This window comes from Pygoscelis adeliae, unplaced genomic scaffold (assembly GCF_000699105.1).
Source record: "Pygoscelis adeliae isolate BGI_AS28 unplaced genomic scaffold, ASM69910v1 Scaffold197, whole genome shotgun sequence".
NCBI classification, from domain to species: Eukaryota; Metazoa; Chordata; class Aves; order Sphenisciformes; family Spheniscidae; genus Pygoscelis; species Pygoscelis adeliae.
The window spans coordinates 2,658,223-2,677,649 of NW_008825105.1; the positions used below are offsets into that span (position 1 = coordinate 2,658,223).

Sequence of the window (19,427 nt, forward strand, 5' to 3'; positions counted from 1 at the left end):
TGTGGATAACACACAGTAGTAAAACTAGAAACTTGAGGTGAATTTAATTTGAGAAAAAGCTCTTTTAAATCTGACAATGTTCCTATTTTGCACCTGCAAGTGAAATGTGTTTAGGTTGCTTGTCTTTCAATGCTTTGCATTGCTGATTTTTAACCTGACAGATGCTGCATGCATTAATTGGATCTGGCGTTCACTGTGGAGGTGTTCTCTTGTCGCTTGGACATCCCTTCCCTCAGTTGACCTGAGACCTTGACTACAAGGGCTTGTTAGTAGAGTGATCTAATTGCACTGCTTTCTAATTCACAAACTGCATGTAACTTTATGCACCCTTTCTCAAACCAGCCAGCTTGCGAGCTTCAGAATTGCAAAGGTGGAATGACTGTTATAATCAGGATAAGTAGGATTTGAAACAATTGAAGTTTAAATCTAAAATGATGACGATTAAGCTACAGCAGATAGAATTCATGCTGCAGCTTGCCTATCATATATTGCAGCCTTTTATGTTTTTGTGGCACCCCAAAGTGTGGGATGCTGCCAACAAATAACAGACTGCTTTCCCCATGTGCTAGCAGAATTAATGGGAATCCAGATACAGCTCAACAGTCCCTTAAACTTTAGCATGGTCCCTTGATTTTGACCTCAGTGCCTTGAAAGCAGGCTATTCCATATATAGCACCTATTTCCCGTAGAGCAGATTTCCCATATCTGAGCAAAGCTTATTGTTCTGAAGCTTTTACTGGGTGGGTCGGTTGATGAGTTCACGAGGGGTTGGCTGTGCCTGGTAAATGGCTAGTGAGACAGTGAAAACATTGCTCCAGGCTCTGATTCAAACTGGGCTCTCTGCTTCCCGACTGCTTTTTTGTCTTGTTTTTGTGTTTAAACTTCAATGGTTTGAGCGAGGCACGGAGCAGCTCTGTTCTCCCCGGTTCTGACGCGCTGGCATTTGTGACCCCCCCCCCAGAACAACGACAACGAGACGGCGCTGCACTGCGCCGCGCAGTACGGCCACACAGAGGTGGTGAAGGTCCTTCTGGAGGAGCTGACCGACCCCACCATGCGCAATAACAAGTTTGAGACTCCTCTGGACCTGGCCGCGCTCTATGGGAGGCTGGAAGTCGTGAAGATGCTCTTGAACGCTCACCCCAATCTTTTAAGCTGCAACACTAAGAAACACACTCCCCTGCACTTGGCAGCTAGGAACGGTCACAAAACTGTGGTCCATGTCCTCCTGGATGCTGGCATGGATAGCAACTATCAGGTATCTAGTGTGTCTGTGCGTGAAGGGCTGGTCTGATTGCTGGGGGGTGGAGAACCCATATAGTTGCAATACAGAGAGCTCCACCTAACCCTCCTCCTGGAGGGATTGTTCATGAAAGATGAGCAATAGCTTTGTTTTCCTCTGGGCTGTTTGTTCAGCTCTTGGTTGCTCTGAGAAGCTGCTCAGAGGGATTCTGGTGCTGTGCATGCTTCATGCCTGCTCGTTAGTTGGACAAAGAGCCTCAGACACATAGTGAGGGAGGGGGAAAAAAGCCCTCTCACCTAAGCTGTTCTGCCCTGCAAAACCATGAGCTCTTGATAGCAACGGAGGCAAACTGTTTCTCTTCCTATCGAGCCACTTGTGAATATGCTGTTTTCACAGCAACGGCTTGTATGTGGTGGTCTTGTCTTTCTTCTTCAGGACATGACCTCTTGCTAAGCTGTCGAAAGTCCTTTCTTGGTCTCTAACCTGGGCCCGCACGTCTCTCTGAAGAGACCATCCCATTTTCCATTCCAAATTCTCACCATTGCAGTTATACTGGTAGTTTGTCCTCGGTTGTAGATATTGTTGCCCACACTTTGTATATGATGCCGTATATTTATTGCTTCTGTAACCTTCTAAAACATGTCTCCATCACCATTCCCCGCTGTCTAGCTTCATGCTATTTTCCACTTAATTTGCAGACTGAAAAAGGCAGTGCTTTGCACGAAGCTGCTTTGTTTGGCAAGACAGATGTGGTACAAATATTGCTGGCCGCAGGTGAGAGAATGTTCCCCTTTTGAAGAAATAACATGGTGATCCCTTCACCCAGAACTTGAGGAAACCCCTTTATAGTGTTTCTCCAACCAGCTATCAAAGTGGTGTTCCTCGGAGAGGGTTATAGGAGAGGTTATCTGTTGGTGTTTGGCTTTAAATCTGCCTCTCTAGAGCATTTTTTAGTGGGCCCCCCCACCCCCGATGATCACAAGTGTAAGCTCTAACTTGATTTAAGGCATGAATTTGCATACAGTTTGAAATATTCTTGCTTTTGCCTTCTCTACACCTATTGCCATAGGTATTGATGTGAACATAAAGGATAACAGAGGCCTGACAGCTCTGGATATTGTGAGGGAACTTCCTTCTCAGAAAAGCCAACACATAGCAGCTCTCATCGAAGGTAAGCGGTGTAGCTCTGTGTGTGGGCAGGAGGGAAGAGTTTGGGATGATAATTGTGCCAGTGCAAGTACGGGATTTTGTTCTCTAGTCCTGGAAAGTGCTGAGAGCAGCGCAGCCTCAGGCCAGGTCCCTCGATGAGAATCTTACAGGTGTTGGAAGGAGTGATGCTTAAATGCTCTGAGCTGTCTTCAGAGCAAGTGTTTGCAGGGGCACTTCCAGGGGGGGATTTAGGGGGATTAGCTCCTTTGCTGAAGGAGTGTGGCATGACTTTTACAGTTTAAATGGGCTTAATTGAGCTTTGTTTAACTCACTTTAGAAGTTAATTAAAATTAAGGATAGCCTAAATCTGCTTGCAGAATGCAAAGTAATAGCTTTAGAAATGGTTTTGGATTAACTATCCTTTATGTGTCTGTGTAGGCAAATAGTCGTCCACAGATCTTACATCCTACTCCTCACTTCATTGTGAAGCTTGGGCATGGATTTTGCAGATGAGATTTACAGAAAGGGCCTTGATTACTTGTGGTTTATAAAGGAGCTTGGCCCATTGTGTCTGTCCGAGTTAGGGAGTGAAATGTGGCATCTTAGCTGAATTCATACCTTGTAATTATGCTGTCTCAATTTCCTCTCAGCTGTGGGGAGAAAGATCAGAAGCATATGCAACTGGTGTGCATTATTCATGCTTAGCATTTGAGAGCTTTACAGGTTCAAAGCGCTTTGCAGACTTTAATTAAGCTTTGCCTGTGAGGCTGGTAGGTTTTATCTCAATGTTGAAATTGAAGACAAAGATGAGCTTTGAAACGAAAGTTCTTGCAGGTAAATGCTGTTGGTTTGCTCCTGTAAGTGAGCTAGCTGCATGAGATGTTGCTGTCTGACTTTATTCATGTAAGCTTAATGTTTCTGGCTCTGCCTGTGATTAGGGGACCACAGCTAGAACTGGTTTCTCTGCTGCCTTACGACTCCAGAAGACCAGACTGCATCTCTGTTTAGTGATGTAGCTTGTGTCTACAACGTGAAGCAATCTTCTCCATGGCATTGTGTCCATATAGGAGCTTTGCAGCTTTCTGATTAAAGACTCTGTAAAAGTTCAAAGACCCATCCTTAAACTTGTGCATGTGATTAAAAAGGCTGCCTGCTTCTATTTTGGGCTCTGAGCTGCAAGTTTTAATAGTGTACTTTGGTTATTTTTTGGAGACTTACTGAGCTGGCAGTTGGCCTTCCATCCTCAAGGGAGGAAGTACCATATGCTGAAGTGGACGTGAAACTAGATTGACATAAAGTGACCCTGTCGCCCCACCTCATTGCAGATTACACGATCGGGAAGAAAAGTGCCAAAGCTGCAGAGAAGACTGTTCAAGCACCGCTTGTTCCAGCCGCTGATCCTGTGTGCCAGATATCTCAGGGTAGGCTTCCATGCAACACGGCAGTCACTAGCACTCTTCTTCCTGCAAGTGCTGACTTTCCGAGGGCAGAAGCCCCGAGTGATGCTCTCGTCTCTCTCTTCCTCTCACAGGTGATGTGGAGAAAGCAGTTACAGAACTGATCATAGATTTTGATGTGAACCCAGAAGAGGAGAGCCCGTATGAAGCTTTATACAATGCAACATCCTGCCACTCCCTGGACAGCCTTGCCAGTGGGAGATCTTCAGATCGAGAGTCTGTGAATAAGGAAGTGGAATCGGCTGGTCTCAAAGCAGCAGGAGTCAGGCCTGTATGTAGTTATGTGTGCTTGTCTCTGCTTGCCTCAGAAAGATAGGTAACCTACCTCTATTTTCATGATTTTGCAGCAGGCTGCCAATCCCTCAGCTTGAGGAAATCTTTAAACCCATCCCTGACACTGATTAGAGCAGGCAGGTACCTCCCCTTTTTCACTGGCCTGTTCACATAACCTCCGTTGTGTTGCCCACGAGTAGCCACTTCTACGTGCCTGACTTTCACCTGGTGTTGCATCCTCCTGTTTTCTGGCAGTGGAATGCTGGTGCCTATGAATTTTGGTTTGTCAGGACATTGCACTTAGCTGAAGGGCTAACTTCTTGTCTAGAAGAAAGCTTTGGAAACTTTTGTGTGGAGCATTTTTCTCATCTCTCTTGCTCTCTGCTTTGCCCAAAAGAAGGCTCTCAGGACATTATCTTTAAGAATATCCTGTTGGAAACTAGTTGGCAGCGGAAACATTTTTTTGTGTATTACTTGCAGAAATCTGTAGAGGGTACTCAAGGCTTTACAAGGCAATGCAAAGCTCCAGGAACTGTCTCCAAAGAAGTCTTCCTCACCTTCTGTTGGTTGCATCTGCTGCCCCCTTAGCAATCGGTGGCAGCGCTGCTATGGGGCAGATGGGATGCTGGCCTTGCAGCATGCTGCGTCAGCTTCAGGGTTTGTTTTCTGGTTGGTTTTACAAAGCCTGCTCCGTGGGTGTATTTTTGGACAAAAGGCAAAGCAGCGATGAACAATTAAACTGCTGGTGGTACTGTAACCATGCTTCCTCTCTCTCTGCAAAGAGGGTGCATCCTTTTCCCTGTACTATTAGCAAAAATAGTAGAAATGAGACAAAAGCTTTACAGGACTGGCATTTCAGCCAGATCTCTCTGTTATGCAGTACAAGATGCACTATCCTGTTACTAATTAAATATTGGTGGCTTATATCCATCTATGTACTGCCCTGTGTTGATAATGTCTGATGTGAAATAAGCTCAGCTCTACCACAAATAAGAAAAGATGAGAGGCTGAACTGCAGTGAAAAGGGAGAGTAAAGAGGGATGTGCTCCAGGAGCTTGCTGGAGTTTCTCCCAAAACTTGCTTGAGTTTTTTGGAGTGAGCGGTTCGCCTCTGCTGTCTTTCCCTTTGCCGTTAGATGGAGCTGCTGCAGGGCAGGAGATGACCTAGAGGGGTTTTTAGCTCTGCATCGAGACAAGGCAGCGCAGCCCTAACCGCCCACAGGCAATCTTGGGATATTTGAGGAATGCAGTGCAGCATTGTTTCTTGATCTCTAGGGTTTTCCACTATAAAAGGTGCCTCGGGAATCGCTTATTCTTGTTACTGTTTCATTAAGACACAAGCGATGAGTCTTCCCTTTCTACCCATTTGCATGAATTCATTACTGACCTTCCCTGTGAAATGCTGTGCCATTGAGATTGCCAGTCTGGGTCTGAATGAACTGGCTTAAGCAATGAAGCAACAAACCTGTGTACACGGCACCTTCCACCCGAGCGGTTTTACTCTCCTGAAAGCATAGTTGGGTGCTCATGTGGGTCTGAGCTGGCCTTGCGCAGTGTCACTGCTGCGGAGCAGAAGTGGGTGGTCTGTGTTATCAACATCAGTCCATCCACAGGACTTGCAGTACTTGCAGTACGGTGAATCTGCAGAAAGGGCTCTCTGCCTGAATAGGTATCCTGCTGGAGAGGAGGAGAGGCACCAACCATTGCCAAGCTCTGTGCTGTTAGGACTGAACTTCTACTCCACCTAGATTAACTTGAGGAGGTCCTTACCGTGCTGCATTCACAGCAGCATGGATGTAGTGTTGGTGGAAGGGGAAGTGCTTTAACACAACGCAGTTGACAGTGGTCTTCTAAACCGCAGAGAGAACGTCCACCCCCGCCTGCCAAGCCTCCGCCTGATGAAGAGGAGGATCAGCACGTGGAGAAGAAGATAGGCCATGGTGCTTCCTGTGAGGTACGTGGGACTTGATCTGGGATGTTTTATATGAATGTGGTTTAAAGAACAGTTTTAATAATTTGGGAGGAGCCAATGATATTATTACCTCCCTTGCAAGTTGGGTTGTGAATGTGAAGTTTTCTTTCACTCCAGTGTCGCTGCTATCGCTTGCCATGGGAACTTCCTTTGTGTGGTTCTTCCAGGGCACCTCTGTATTGACCTTCAGCCTTACTTTCCTATTCTTGGCTGGGAATTCCCTTAGGATGAGATTTTTCTGAATCACGTTGCAATGTGGACTGTTGCCCACGTGTAATGATCCCACCAAATGCATCTTCACTTGAGACTGAAACCCAGAGGGCCGTTGCTTCCTGCTTCCTCTTAGCTTCCAGCTGTGGAGGAGATGCGTGGGCTTGTGGGTCCCACTGACGTGAACAGGGATCAGGGGCTTGAATTCAGCCGAGAATCTGGCCCAGCATATGTTAAAGCTGTCTTCTGCAGAGGTCAATGCGTGTGAGCCGCTTTCTGATGAAACTAAAGCTCTCCTATTGTGCGTTGTTGCTCCTGGGCTTCCTATTGCTCATTTTTGTTCACCTGCCTGTGAACCTCAGATGTGAGGGCTCTCCGGGAGACCTGTGTATGGGGGTGTGTGAAACCACAAATGTGTCTTGGCAACTTCTGCTGACACCCAGGAAAATCTTCAAAGCAAAAACAGATCTTGTGGATTTCCTTGCTTTTCCAAATGCAGTAGGTTGTATGTAAAACAAGTGGAGTGTGTGCTGCCTCTAGCTGTCGGGACAGACTCCTGTTCACCACTTGCTTTGAATGTGTTGATCTGCTAAAGATCCTCCAAGGCACACATGTGATCTGTTTTCTGAAGTCTGTCAAATCTACACGAGACATGAGTAAACATTATTTGCTTTAATAGGACTGACTTTTTATAGAGAGCGTAAAGCTCCAAACGGCGCATAAACAGTAAAATTGAAATGTGAAATTGTGGACTGTGCTCTCCACTGCTGTTAAAATGGTTTTGCAGTGTGTGATAACCAGTCCCATGGCCGGCTCTGGGCAGAGGAGAGCTGGGTACCAGGTCACGGCATAATTGGAAAGCAGAACTTGTTTATGACGATAAACACGAGGGAGGGAAAAGTGCATTGACTGCTCCTGCTGACTTATCTTGCCATGTTTAATTATAAAACACCTGCTGTGTTGTCCTGCCATTAACAGCTTTAGAAACATGATCCATTAAAGGAAATCTTGCTGGCAAATAGACTTGTACGCAAAGTGACTCGCTGGGGAGATCTCGATTTGCAATCAATTTCATTGATGTGACTTACAGGCAGTGTGTGTTGCTGCCTGGAAATGACCTTCTAGCTGTACTGATAAGGCAGTTTGGGGTCTGATTCTTTTTCTTTGCTTGCTACTTCTGCGGTACTCTGCTTTTCTGACTCTTGCCCATTATTTATCATCTCAGTACATGTTCTCTCTGGGTTGGGCAGGCGTGAACAGGAATACGCTTAGGGAACGCTGTAAACATCTCGGAGCAGCATCCCGATCTGCCATCCTCCAGACCTGCTCTCACATTAGAGCCAGGACAGTTAGTCATTGAATATTCTGGGGTTGGGCCAAACTCTGGTTTCAGAAGTAGTCTTTTTATTCCATTGCCAAGATGGGGCTATCAGTCAAAGCAGATGTGCATAAACAAGAAACTTTTAACTTCCATCATGGAAAAAACATTAGTACAAACAGGCGAAAGAGCTGATTGTTTGGAGGTGCTCGAGTGCCCTCTTTCACTATCTGCAGAAACCTTCTGGGTTTGTAGCTGAATAAGAGTCTGCGCTGTCAAATTAAACTTCAATTCCATTTGTTTACTACTCATCTCCGAAAGGGAAGTGCAGACAAAAGACAAGGCGCTATGATTGTTCCAGCAATTTGGTCTGCAGTTCTGGTGGGGGAGGAGAGAGAAACGAGATGAGTTACCCTTTAAAAAGTCTTTCAAAGTCCACCGCTGTGGATTAAGTACACTTTAAAAAGCATACTCATTATTAACAACATCTTATTTTGGGGCTTTGCTAATAGTGAATATTTATACATGCTAACCAACATGTATAATAAATGAAAGATTAATTGGAAGAAAGTTTTATTTGATCTTGTTACTCCTGGTTGCAGAGCCTACAGAGCAAGCACGGTTCTCCAGCAAACAATGGTCTTCATTTTGTGTGAATTTGAACCTGAAACTCTATTTAAAGCTTGGAAGGATGAGAGATGGAGAAAATAGTGTGACCAGGCCTAGAAGTGCGCGCACACAAGTTTACAAAGCAAAAGCTGGGAATTGTGTGCTGCGAGGGAGCTACTGCCTTCGAATGCGTTCAGTGCATTCGAAAGAGGACAGCACGATAATCATCATCTGCAGGAGTCTTAGGGGTATACTAATGCCTGGCTTGAGGTCCAGGCTACAACTGTTACGACAGGCTGCTGCTGTGCAGTATTTTTCCAAGATCTCTGGCGAGAGCCTGTTACCTACTGTTACGGTCTGATGTTTTTGTGCCACCATCTGGTCAGAAGTTTTTTTCCTTAATTTGCTCATTATGAGCTCCTTCACCTGAAAAGGAGCAGGTCTGCCTGACAGCTCATGCTTGAAGCAGGTAGAATAAATACTTTCTCTGCTGGACATGGCCTGTTTCCTCCCATTGAGAAAGCCGATTTAAAAGCCAGCTGGGCTTATGCAGAAACAGTACACGGATGCAGGAGTCCTGTCTGTGCTGCTGACTCCTGGGTGTCTTTCCAAGACTCCCTAAGCTTCCAGAGATCCTGGCTAGATTGCAGTCGGGTCAGTACCTATTTGCTCTTGAACCAACTCTGATGCTTTCACTTTGGGGAAGAAACTGGAGGTGGTGCTTAGTCTGCTGTCTAGACAGTGGCAATTCCAGGAGTCTGTGAGCAGTACGAGAGCCCTCCATGGGGGAATGTTTTGTTCAGATCTGTTCTTCCCTGTCTTGGCAGCAGGTAGGGATCACTTGCTTTCTGGCTTGGGTTTGACCCCACCGCGGTTGGCTGTAGGCACGCATGGCTCCTGGGACAGGATTGCCTCAACCTGCCGGGGTCTGGCCAGGAGATGGTGCTGAAAGGCAGCTGACCATGCAGGCAGGGTGCCTTGAAGCCCCATTTAGCCCCATTAGCACTGGGATGGCCCACGTGGCTCTCTAAGGGTGTCGAATGCCTGTCATCCTTGGCGTTGAGGTGGACCAACATGTGCGAGTCTGCAGCAAGACGCATTTGGATCCAGCATCAAGACCGCATCCCTGCACATGGATGGTAGTTCTCCAGAGCAGCTTGCTGGAGGGTCTGCCAATATTACAAACAAGCTCTCATCAGAGGCTTTCAGGGATTTAAACAAGCACAATCGCTGGTGCACATCCTGAGGTTAAACTGAGTTTACACAGTATTGCCTGAGGGCTCTTTAGTCCTAAATACGCTGTGCATCCTGAGGTTAGAAATGCTAGATCTGAGACTTCTGAGAAGGTGGCAACGATTTGGGCTTTTTTTTTTTCCAGCCATGTCCTAATAGGGCCAGCAACTAAATAGTGAATGACGATGCAAATTCCAATAGCAACAGTAAGTCTGAGTTGGGATGAACAGGAATAACTGCCTCAGCTCTTTTCCCCCCTCCAGGCTGTCTGCAGACCTTGCACAGTGAATCAGTTGGTTAGTGCTAGAAAGCTGTCAGCAACCTTAAATACTAGAAAATAAAGGGGGTTTGGGTGGCTTTTTTGAGGGAGGGGGCGGGGAGGGAGGGAGTATTACATTTTGGATCACTCTCCACAGCGAAGGTGTTGCCTCTGCCAATTCCTTGCTTAAACCATGGCATAAAGAGGCCTTGTGCTTTATTACTGGGATAAATAGCATTGCTTTGTGGAGCACTACATTATGCTGTTTTTCATTAGGCCTCTGTTGCACGAGGAAAGAGCAGGGGAAGTGGAGCTGAGGAAGAGGAACACCCTTACGAGCTGTTGCTTACAGCAGAAACTAAAAAGCCAGTTGTGGTGGATAGGAAAACAAAAGGTAAGTGACCATCCAAAAAGCAGAGCTGTTTGCTTAGATGCATTTAAGGCAAATATAGAGGGCAGAGAGTAACTGGAACAATTAAACTCTTTGTTGGGTGGGACGGCTGGGGTCTGGATTGCAATTGTTTTGTTTCCTGGTAATCTTCACTTTTATAAAGGAGAGATCTAAGCATTCCTGTACAAAATGTACACGGAGGAAGGGCAACTCTGCTATTTTGACAACTAAGCGATTGCGAGGACCTACTCTGTTAACTTAGAAAATAAGCAGATCTTGTGCACAGCCAAGTAAATGCAGAAGGGTGGAAGGCTGTGCCGTGTTGTTACAAGTGAGATGAACTGATGCAAGCATTTAAATGAGCCATATTCTCCATCCAGCTGAATTTGAAGACCTGCTGGCGTTGCATGTTTGTATCGGCAGATGATTGGCCCTGCTATCCTGGTCTTAAAATCAACATCCCGCTGTGTATTAAAGCTAATTTGAGATGTAAACTAACAAAGGAGGAAAACAAACATGTGTAGAGCAAGCCCCTTTCTAGAACTGACTTGAAATCCACTATATAGCCATGTTAAGTATCAAATTAGCCTCTCTTGTCCCAGAGGGACTTTTGTGCTTTACAAAGGATCTGGGAACACCTTGTCTCTTGTGTTTGGCTATTGCTGGGCATTTTGGCTTTCCTTCAACAACAACAACAGAAGATCTGTTTAGAGGAAAAACATCTCTTGCTTTATTCAAAAGTCCTGAGCAGGAATTTGGAAGGATTGAGTTTGGACTCTAAACCTGGAAACCATCTCACTTTGAGGATGAACAGAGGATAATGAGAACTTGATGTGATGCCTCATTGACTGCCCTGTAAGACCTGCAGCTTTTTTTTTTTTCCTTCTTGCAGCATGATAGCTTTCATTCCTCGAGTCCTGCCGCACTCCTAGCTTGTATAGGGTGGCACAAGAGGTCGTTGTTTTCCCACCAGCATTTGCCAAAGCCACTTGCTGCCGGAGGCAAAGTTAGGATGCTTTTCAGGTTGGTGCTTTGCGGTCTCAGCCAGGAATAGTCCTTGGGTGACAGTCATTGAACCAGCAGCTTTCAGGCTATCTTTTCAGTGTGCAGCTATTGCTGGTTATTCAAGTGCAAGCTATTCCTGATGGCTTTGCTCCTTTCTCTGGCTACCATGTCTAGGCTTGATTAATAGGAGTGAAGGTGTGTCGTAATTGTGTGTCAGATTAAAATAAAATCTCAGAGTAATGCATCTGCTTGTTCTTGATGCAAGTCTCTTCCCCTGAACACCCAAAGACGTCGGTACTGCAGGCCCGCTAAGCGCCATTTCATGGAGAGGTTGTGGGAAGTATCTTTATCCAGAGCAGAGTCCTGTCTACATACATGTCCTCCTAACATACAGGAGAAAGATAATAGCTGTGACTTCAGGGTTTGCAGTCTATGGAAAGTGTTAGTGTGTTTGTAACAAACCTAGAGCCCTTTCCACTGATGTGGGAGAAATCCAGGGATGCAGTTGGGTTTTCTCATCTTCCAGGACTTGTTCACTCTCTTAAATGCAATTAGCACTATGACTGATGCGGTGGAGCCTTCGATCTGGTGGAGGCGAAGAGCTGCTCCTAGGGGGAAGGGGCCCAGCCAATGTATTTCTCATCTCTTGCATTTCTTAGGCTTGCCAGGGCCATCTCCCATTGCTCTTTGTGGTGGACCCGGAGAAAGGGACACGGTTGTTTGTCCCCCTTCTCCAGAGGGTTACCAGCTGTTTTCCAAAACATCTCAGAGTGCTCCCTGTGGCACGACTGCATGCGTGGCAGTGTCCCCAGCTGGCAGCTCTCCCTCTACTGCAGGAGCAGCTGAGCTTTGACAGGGCCCCATGTCATCCTTCACCTGCTGCTTGTCCTCTTGAGGACTTCGGGCTTCTCAACCCCAGTAGGAAATGAGACACTGACTATTTTTCTCTTTTGTCTTTAGCACTGACTATTTTGTGTTGTACATTCTTGCTTTCTCTCACAGCATTACAGGTTGCTTCTTTCTGCACACGAGTTTCATAACTGCTCTGGAAGGGTGGATCAGCTTTGAAATCTGCTTTATTACACTGAGAAGAAAAGGAAATGTTTCTGGCTTTCGTGGTAGTTGGGGTTAGATGCCACAAGGGCACGGGGAAGCAGGCGTAGCTGAGCATGAAATGCGAGGTACATGCTGATGGGAGGGGGGAAGCTGCATTTAGGGAGTAGCAGAGTTGTTTTGGCAAAAAGTTAAACAAGGGCTGAGTGAGGGACTGAAGCCTTAATTGGGGTGTTGGAGAATTTTCCCACCTCTGGATCAGAAGGGTCCTGGAGCATCAAAGGCAGCAGCTCAATCCCAAGACAAGGGGCAGGCTGAAGCATGGCTTTGAATTGCTTCTTGGCCCTCGATCTAAGAGGCTGGGCTTCTAGATGTTACTTGATGAGTTCTGGAGGCGCCTTTGGTCAGAAGAGAAGGACTCTGATTCTTGCGGGCTATTGAGAAGGGCTTTTCAGGACAGCTGAAAGGCTGAATTTCAGGCACGCTGTTTTTAATGGTGCCTTTCATATCTGATAGCTGCCTTTGTTCCTCTTGCTGCAAGTTGTCTTGCATCCAGTGACTAGATGAATGTGGTATTATCCGCCTGGCTTTGGGTTGCCTTTTGTGTATGTTACAGCAGTTTGCTGTCACATGCTGGAGCACTAGGAAAAGTTGGCTTAATGTTTTGGGCAGAGTATCAGAAGTGGTTTGAGCCAAATGCTCTCCCGTCCCCTTTGGTAAGGAAACTCCGGGCAATCACATGCATGAAGTCAGGGCGTTCAGACCTTGGAACAGGACTTGTAAATAGGCCAAGAGTGGCGAACTGACCAGGAGGAGACTGGGCAACTCCTGCTGTGTTCAGAGAGACCCGATGGAGGATGAATGTGGAAAATTCTTCTGAGTTTTGATGTCTGTCTTGCTTCTCGGCAGAGTCATCCACAAGTGCTGTCAGCAGTAACCAGCTGCAGGTAGGACCAACTTAGTTCCTTCTAATGGTTATTAAAAACTGATTTGTTGAGGTTCTGCTGTGCTGCTTCCAGAGGAAGCCCAGCTTGAAGTCCCTACTTTTTCCTTCTTCCTGCTAGAGTTTTTCTTTATGGTTGTGCTGGCTCAACCAGATGTATGGCTGTGCTCTGACCCAATGATAAAAGACAGAACACAATGCTGAGAGATTTAAAGAAAATATCTTTTCACAGAGCCAGAGTATGGCTGCAGAAGCAGTGGGATGGGTATCACTATAGGGAATCGATGGGGACACATGGATATTGCAAACAAAGGTTGGCAGGGACAGATACCTCTTGGTTTGCTGTGAGATTAACGGTAGTGTAGAACCACAGCCTACCACAGGTAGGCAAACCTCCCTTGCTTTTATCATGGCTGGAGGACAGACCCTTTTCCCATATCTCAGATCCAAGCCTGCATTTCTGCTGTCATGATGTATTTAGAAGCTTCTGTGCAGTCACATTAGCGATCTCTCTAAGCAACTAGGGCAGTGTTTTGTTGCCCTTTCTTGAAAGGGGAATAGGGGAGGGAGTCCAAATGAGCTCAAGTTCAGGTAGCTTTTGGGGGATAAACTCTGCCCAAAATGACTGAGCTTGAGACTAATACAGGAGCGTATTGTACATTTCTGGATTTCACATGCAGTGCCTCACTGTGTAAATGAGCCTTTGTTTCAGTTTTACTGCAGTTGAAGGTTATTTTTGCACCTGTAAAGTAGCACCAGCTTCCCTGTCTTCTCTGGCCTTTTATGCCACAGGAGATAGATTAGCATGCTCCTCACTTGACAAATTCTGGCATGATGTAGCACAGGGATCCTTTTCTATATGAAAGTTAGAGGCTAGCATATGCCCTTGCTAGTTTTAAGGTTGGGGAGCTTGAGCAGAAAGCAGCTGCAATAACAGCTTCATTCTCTTAATCCAGGGGCATGAAACAAATCCTGCTGGTGATATATAGGGCAAGACACTTGATCGAGCAGGGCAAAAAAAAAAAAGAAACTTGATCGAGCAGGGCAGTTGCAGCTTAGTGTTACGAATTTAGGGAAGTGCTCAGTATCTGGAATCATCAGTCTGCTGGCAGGGGAGGTCTTAACTGAGTGCTCCCTGGGAAGCAGTCTGTACCCAGAAAGATGCTCCTGTTCCCATTAGGTCTTGGAAGCAACCTCTCCTGTTGGTGAAACCTGCAGCAGGCGTTGGCTGAAGAAGTCAGGACCAGTCAGATGTCTGTGCTTGGGTGTAAAATCAGCTAAGGGAGCTGGACAGAAGTCCCTATGTTAAGGACGACTCCCTTCAAGTGAAAAGGTGTAACTGGAGGAAGATGCTTTCAAATCCCTTGGAGTGCAGCAGATAGGTGGAACTGGGGTCTCTCTGCTTTTCTAGCACCTAAATACTATTTTTCCCTTCTCCAAATGCACTGCGCACTTGAAAAATGAGTACTGTTCATCTCTGCCATGAGAAAAGTGATCAGCACATCAGCTGAATCACGTCAGTAACCTATCCCAAAAAGATACACCTTCCCGAGATGGCCAGTGGTTGTTCTGGCCTCTCTGCTAGCTGTCCTGAGGCACCTTTAGTTGAAACCCCGAAAGGTAAGGCCTGGGGAACCCTCAGTGTTCCTGCCATGTGCACCTCAATGATTAAAAGGAGCGAGATGATTCTTTCCTTCCCACATTAGTTCTTCTGTCCGCAGCTTTCAGGGCAGGCTCTGAAACGCTCTTGAAATGTCTCCTTCAAGATGTTCCTCGCATCTTCTGAGCAAGTGCTGTTGCCCTTGCTTCATCCCTTCCCTCGCTGGCAGCTGCCTTGTATTTCAAAGTCCTTCATTGGCTTGAGGATGAATGGGCGGCTGTGATTTCTGTTCAACAGGAGCCCTTTTGTGAGTCTCTGGAGCTGGATTTGGAGCACTTTGTTCTGGCTGGACCCAAGTGTTCCAGCTTGTGGCATAAATTTTCACGAGCCGCCTCTCTGCCTTCAGCAGAAATGTCAGTAAAGGTTAAGCTGGGGAATGGAAGAAATGATTTCCAAGGAAGGAAAGAGGTTGAGAAGAAAGGCTGTTAATTTGCAAAAGTTGTTCCCTCCCCATCAGGTTAATGTGACTGTCCCGTCAATGCTGTGTTCCTCTTACGAGGTCGGTAGCTTTTTCTTATGAATACCAGTCTGTCCTATGAATGCAGCACGTCTGATCTCTTCTAAGGCTTCTCTCCAGCGTTACAGCTTCATAACTTTATGCGAAGTAACTGAACATAGTCTGGTCTTGAGATCTTCTGATCGGGTGCTGCTGTTGGCACTCCCCAGCCAGCATTAGGAGCGATGCTGGTGACGCCACCTGCCCGCAGGGGCTGTGCCTCCCCCTTGGCAACTTCGGTTGCAGAACTTGTGGTTTATGTGCCCGTGCAAGGTAATCAACAACTACTTCATTGTCCTGGAATCTTTAACTCATAGGATCCAGAATGAAATAAGCCCTCGCATCACTTGATCCCGGCGAGAAGCGAGGTCTGCCGGCACGCTGCCCTGGCAGTTAACCTCCGTTCGGGCTTTTGCTGTTCCTGACTCAGCTGCCAACTGAACAAGCTGCTTATAGCATTTCTGTGGAGTAAACAAATGCCTGCAAGAAGGAGTAGCTTACGCTTATCAAACACAGAGTGCATGAGACCCCAGGACCTAGAGCGGCTTGCAAAGACAAATGACTAATTCAGTCCTTTCCTGCCTCATTTCTGGTGTGAGGACAGACCACCAAACCAGATGGGTGTTAGTGTTTGAAAATGACCTGGTCAAGGCTAGTGCTGGAAAGGATGCTTGGGGGGAAGGAGTTGATCTCGCTGTTGTTGCTAATAGGCTGCTTTTAGTTAAAGATAAGTAGAATTCATTAGTGTATTTTGCCCTCGCTGAAATGAGGATTCCTTTGCCTTGGCTTCCGAGAGCTGCTGTCTTGCAAAGCAAGCGATTTCCTCTTCACGTCTGAACATCCGCCTTGCATTTCAGAGCCACGTTATCGGGGTGCTTTGCCTTAATGCTCCTTTGCAGTGTGGTTTTTTGGTCCTCAGACCGAGGAGTGTTTCTTCAGCACTAAATGGAAGTGGTTAAAATTTGCAAGCGATTATGGGCAGGTAGAGGAATCCTTGGTAAACAGAAGTTATACTTAGCTTTACAAAGGTTCGCTTTTGCAGTTCAAATGCGTGTAATGTGACCAAGGTGAGTACACGTATGTCTGTGCACACGCTTGGCAATTGGGATCAATCAATTTTTCATGATTTATGCAGGACCCTGGTACCTGATATTAAAGGTGTTGGTGCAGGAGTAGCTGAGTAGCAGTGTCATATTTCTGGGACAGACGGTACTCCACGCAGCTCGCTGCGTTAGTAGATCAGAGCATTCTGCGTTCAGTGGTTTGCTTGCAAGAGAGACTTTTTGATCAAGTTTTTTATTGCATAAACTGTTTATTTCTCTCCCCTGAGTAAGGAGCAGAGGTTAAACTCGGAAACCACTAGGGAGGAAAGCAGTGGTTTTTTTGGGGAGCGGATTTTGGAATTCGCAGGTTGATTACAGTCCAGAAGTTTTCCCACCCTGCAGCTCGTGCCAAGAGCAGGGAGCGCTGCTCTAAATAACACTTTGGCCTTTATGGAAATGTATCAGATGTTCCAGGAGCCTCCGTCTCTGCTTCTCCTACCTCACTTGCTCTCTCTGCAGGATATAGTTAGCACTTCTCTTAGCCTTATATAGCAAGGCCTGATAGTTAGTGTTAACAGGAATAAAACAACAAGGAGAGCTGCCAGATTGCATAAATCAGGCCAGTGTTTGGAATTTCATAAATGCCATGACTTTGGGTACAAGTTGAGCATGCGGAACAATACTGAACTGTTCTCTCTTTATCTCTCCCTCCCTTGCTGAGGGAGGGCAGGGGGAGAGCTGGAATTTTGCTGCTTCTTCCATGTTTTTAATTCCCCCTCCCCCATTTTCATCCCCTTGAAGACCACAGGAGGAGCAGTGGCAACCGCAGCCAGGATTCTGCCGACGGCCAGGACATCCAGGTTCCAGAGCAGTTTTCAGGGTTGCTTCACGGTTCTTCCCCGATCTGTGAGATAAGTGAGGACCCTTTCAGGCTCGTTTCCTCCGCGGAGAAAGGAGGCACGGAAGCTACAAGTCACCCACCTGCTATGCAGCTGGAGGATGCTGACTTACCTGCCTCTGGATCAGTACGGACCAGCTCTCCAGACCAAAACCAGAAAGTGGTCTACGCAACCATCCAGCACACGCACGTCAACCGGGCGGATCCTGAAACTGTAGTCACGCCCCACGTGCTACAGCACCCCGGTGGTGCTGAGGAAGAGGGGGACAGAGCTGTGGGCAGAGCCCACCCGGGGAGCAAGCCCAAAGCCGAGCTTAAACTCAGCCGCAGCTTGTCCAAATCGGACTCTGATCTTCTGACCTGCTCTCCGACAGAGGACGATGCCATGGGGAGCCGGAGCGAATCGCTCTCGAACTGCAGCACTGGGAAGAAGAGGCTGGAGAAGTCCCCGTCCTTTGCTTCAGAGTGGGATGAGGTAAGGCTGACCTTGCTTAGCTTCTGTGCCAGGAATGAATCTGTACAGCATGAGCTCCTCTCTACTGCACTGGCCTTTGGAGGGGGTCCTGGGTGGTTTTCACTACTTCTACTAACTCTCACATCACATTAACAGGCAAATGCTCACATGTCAGTCTTTAAGGTGTTAAATGCCAAAAGACAGGCTTAACAGGAGTGGGGGAGAAGCAGAATTGCAAGAAGTGAGGGGCTTTTCAAAGTTTTTTAAGTTACTCACATACAGGACTTGATTTTTTTTAGGCAAGCCAGATAAGTTTTTACACCCCCAAAGTGAGGGATAGTTGATAACAGTGCTCCTCACAAATCTTTGTGTTGATGTCCTCTTTGCAATTCTTCCCCTGTGGACTCTCCCAGCATCCGGAGGAGATGTTTTGTTTCTGGGTCCCTGCTGCTGGGGGGGTAAGCTGTGTCCTGGGTTCATGGGGATGGAAGGAAGAGAGTAATTAGGCTGTGTTTTCTGTATTTAATAGCTCCCGCTTTCCTCTCTGCGTATTTATTTCAGAGTCTTGTTAGAAGTCACTTTATTATAGTACAGGAGGCCCATGGATAGTTAAATATTTCATGCTCAGAAAGTTGGCCCTAGTGAACCACTCAGGCGAGATTAAGTGTCCCTCTGAAATTCAGCACCGCAGCATTACTGAAACATTCTTTGGAGATGATTCTCTGCTGGTAGAGCAGCAGCGCTGCGGAAGAGATAAGCTCAGATGAACCACTCTTTGTACACTGAAAGGAAATAAAACCCCTGGTGTGGTGCTGGGGGTGTGGAGCTCTGCGTGCCGGGCGTGTAAACTCATGGGACGGTTGTGCCCCTGCTCACCTGTCCTCTGTGCACTGACTGATGCTCAGCTGCCTCTCCAATCCTGACTCGGAGATAAAAATCACCTTTTGTGGAAGAGGGAGGTATTCAAAGATGCTAAAAGCAAAGTCGGAATCCCTCCTCAGTTCGAGCCCATCTTTCAGTTCATATTCTCACTCCCTGCAGTGTTTCAGGGTTGTCAAACATATCTGTTTTTCTCTGTAGCTGTTTTGGTTGTAGAGGCTTTGCTGTTAATTACCTGGGTCAGTTGTACTATGACTGTGAGCGAAAGATCCTGCAGCAGAAGGCTTATTTGAGAGGACCAGATAACTTTCACTGCACTTTTCATGCCTAACCCAACTGTTTACAGCAAACGTTGAAAGGGAAGGAGCCTTTGGCTTTACAGTGGTGCACGACTTTACTAGTAGCAGAGGTCAAGCGTTAGTGTGCCTGTGCTTCCTCTGTGCAGAGAAATGAACCCGCAGGTCTGCTTCCCTGCTTGTAAACAAAAAGCATCGCTTCCACCCAGCGTCAGCCTAACAAGCCACAGGAGGAAAATCTGCTTTTCCTTCCTGTTATGTTTAGGTGAGGAAATCAAAGAAAGAATGTGAAAAATTCACACCTGTCTACAACGGGGCAGGTCTAACTTAAACACATCTGTACTATCAAAACCTGATGATTTTATTTGTCTTCCTGGTTTCTGGTGTAATTTAAACATTTTGTGGAATTGCTTTAACCTGGTAGGAGCATCCTGTGGCGGGAGCACCGATTTGCTGTGGGGTCTCATGGCTGTCACAGGCTGGCTTGAATGATTCTGGACAAAGGTTTCTCTTCTCTGCCTCAGTTTCCCCATCTGTGAGATGGTGATAGCCTCTTTTTGCAGAATGTTTTTGTTCCCACTGAAAAA

At 46.7% G+C, this 19,427-nt stretch overlaps 1 protein-coding gene across 1 annotated transcript in view; it reads left to right on the forward strand.

Moving 5' to 3' along the window:
• Window positions 1-19,427, forward strand: part of ANKS1A (ankyrin repeat and sterile alpha motif domain containing 1A) — a 77,615-nt gene that overhangs the window by 7,900 nt on the left and 50,288 nt on the right. The window contains exons 4-11 of the mRNA XM_009327414.1: window positions 962-1,258; window positions 1,942-2,017; window positions 2,313-2,414; window positions 3,718-3,813; window positions 3,924-4,120; window positions 5,983-6,075; window positions 9,999-10,116; window positions 17,115-17,686. Coding sequence (XP_009325689.1) covers window positions 1,055-1,258; window positions 1,942-2,017; window positions 2,313-2,414; window positions 3,718-3,813; window positions 3,924-4,120; window positions 5,983-6,075; window positions 9,999-10,116; window positions 17,115-17,686 — 1,458 coding nt within the window. The 5' untranslated portion in view covers window positions 962-1,054. The remainder of the gene's footprint in view (window positions 1-961; window positions 1,259-1,941; window positions 2,018-2,312; window positions 2,415-3,717; window positions 3,814-3,923; window positions 4,121-5,982; window positions 6,076-9,998; window positions 10,117-17,114; window positions 17,687-19,427) is intronic.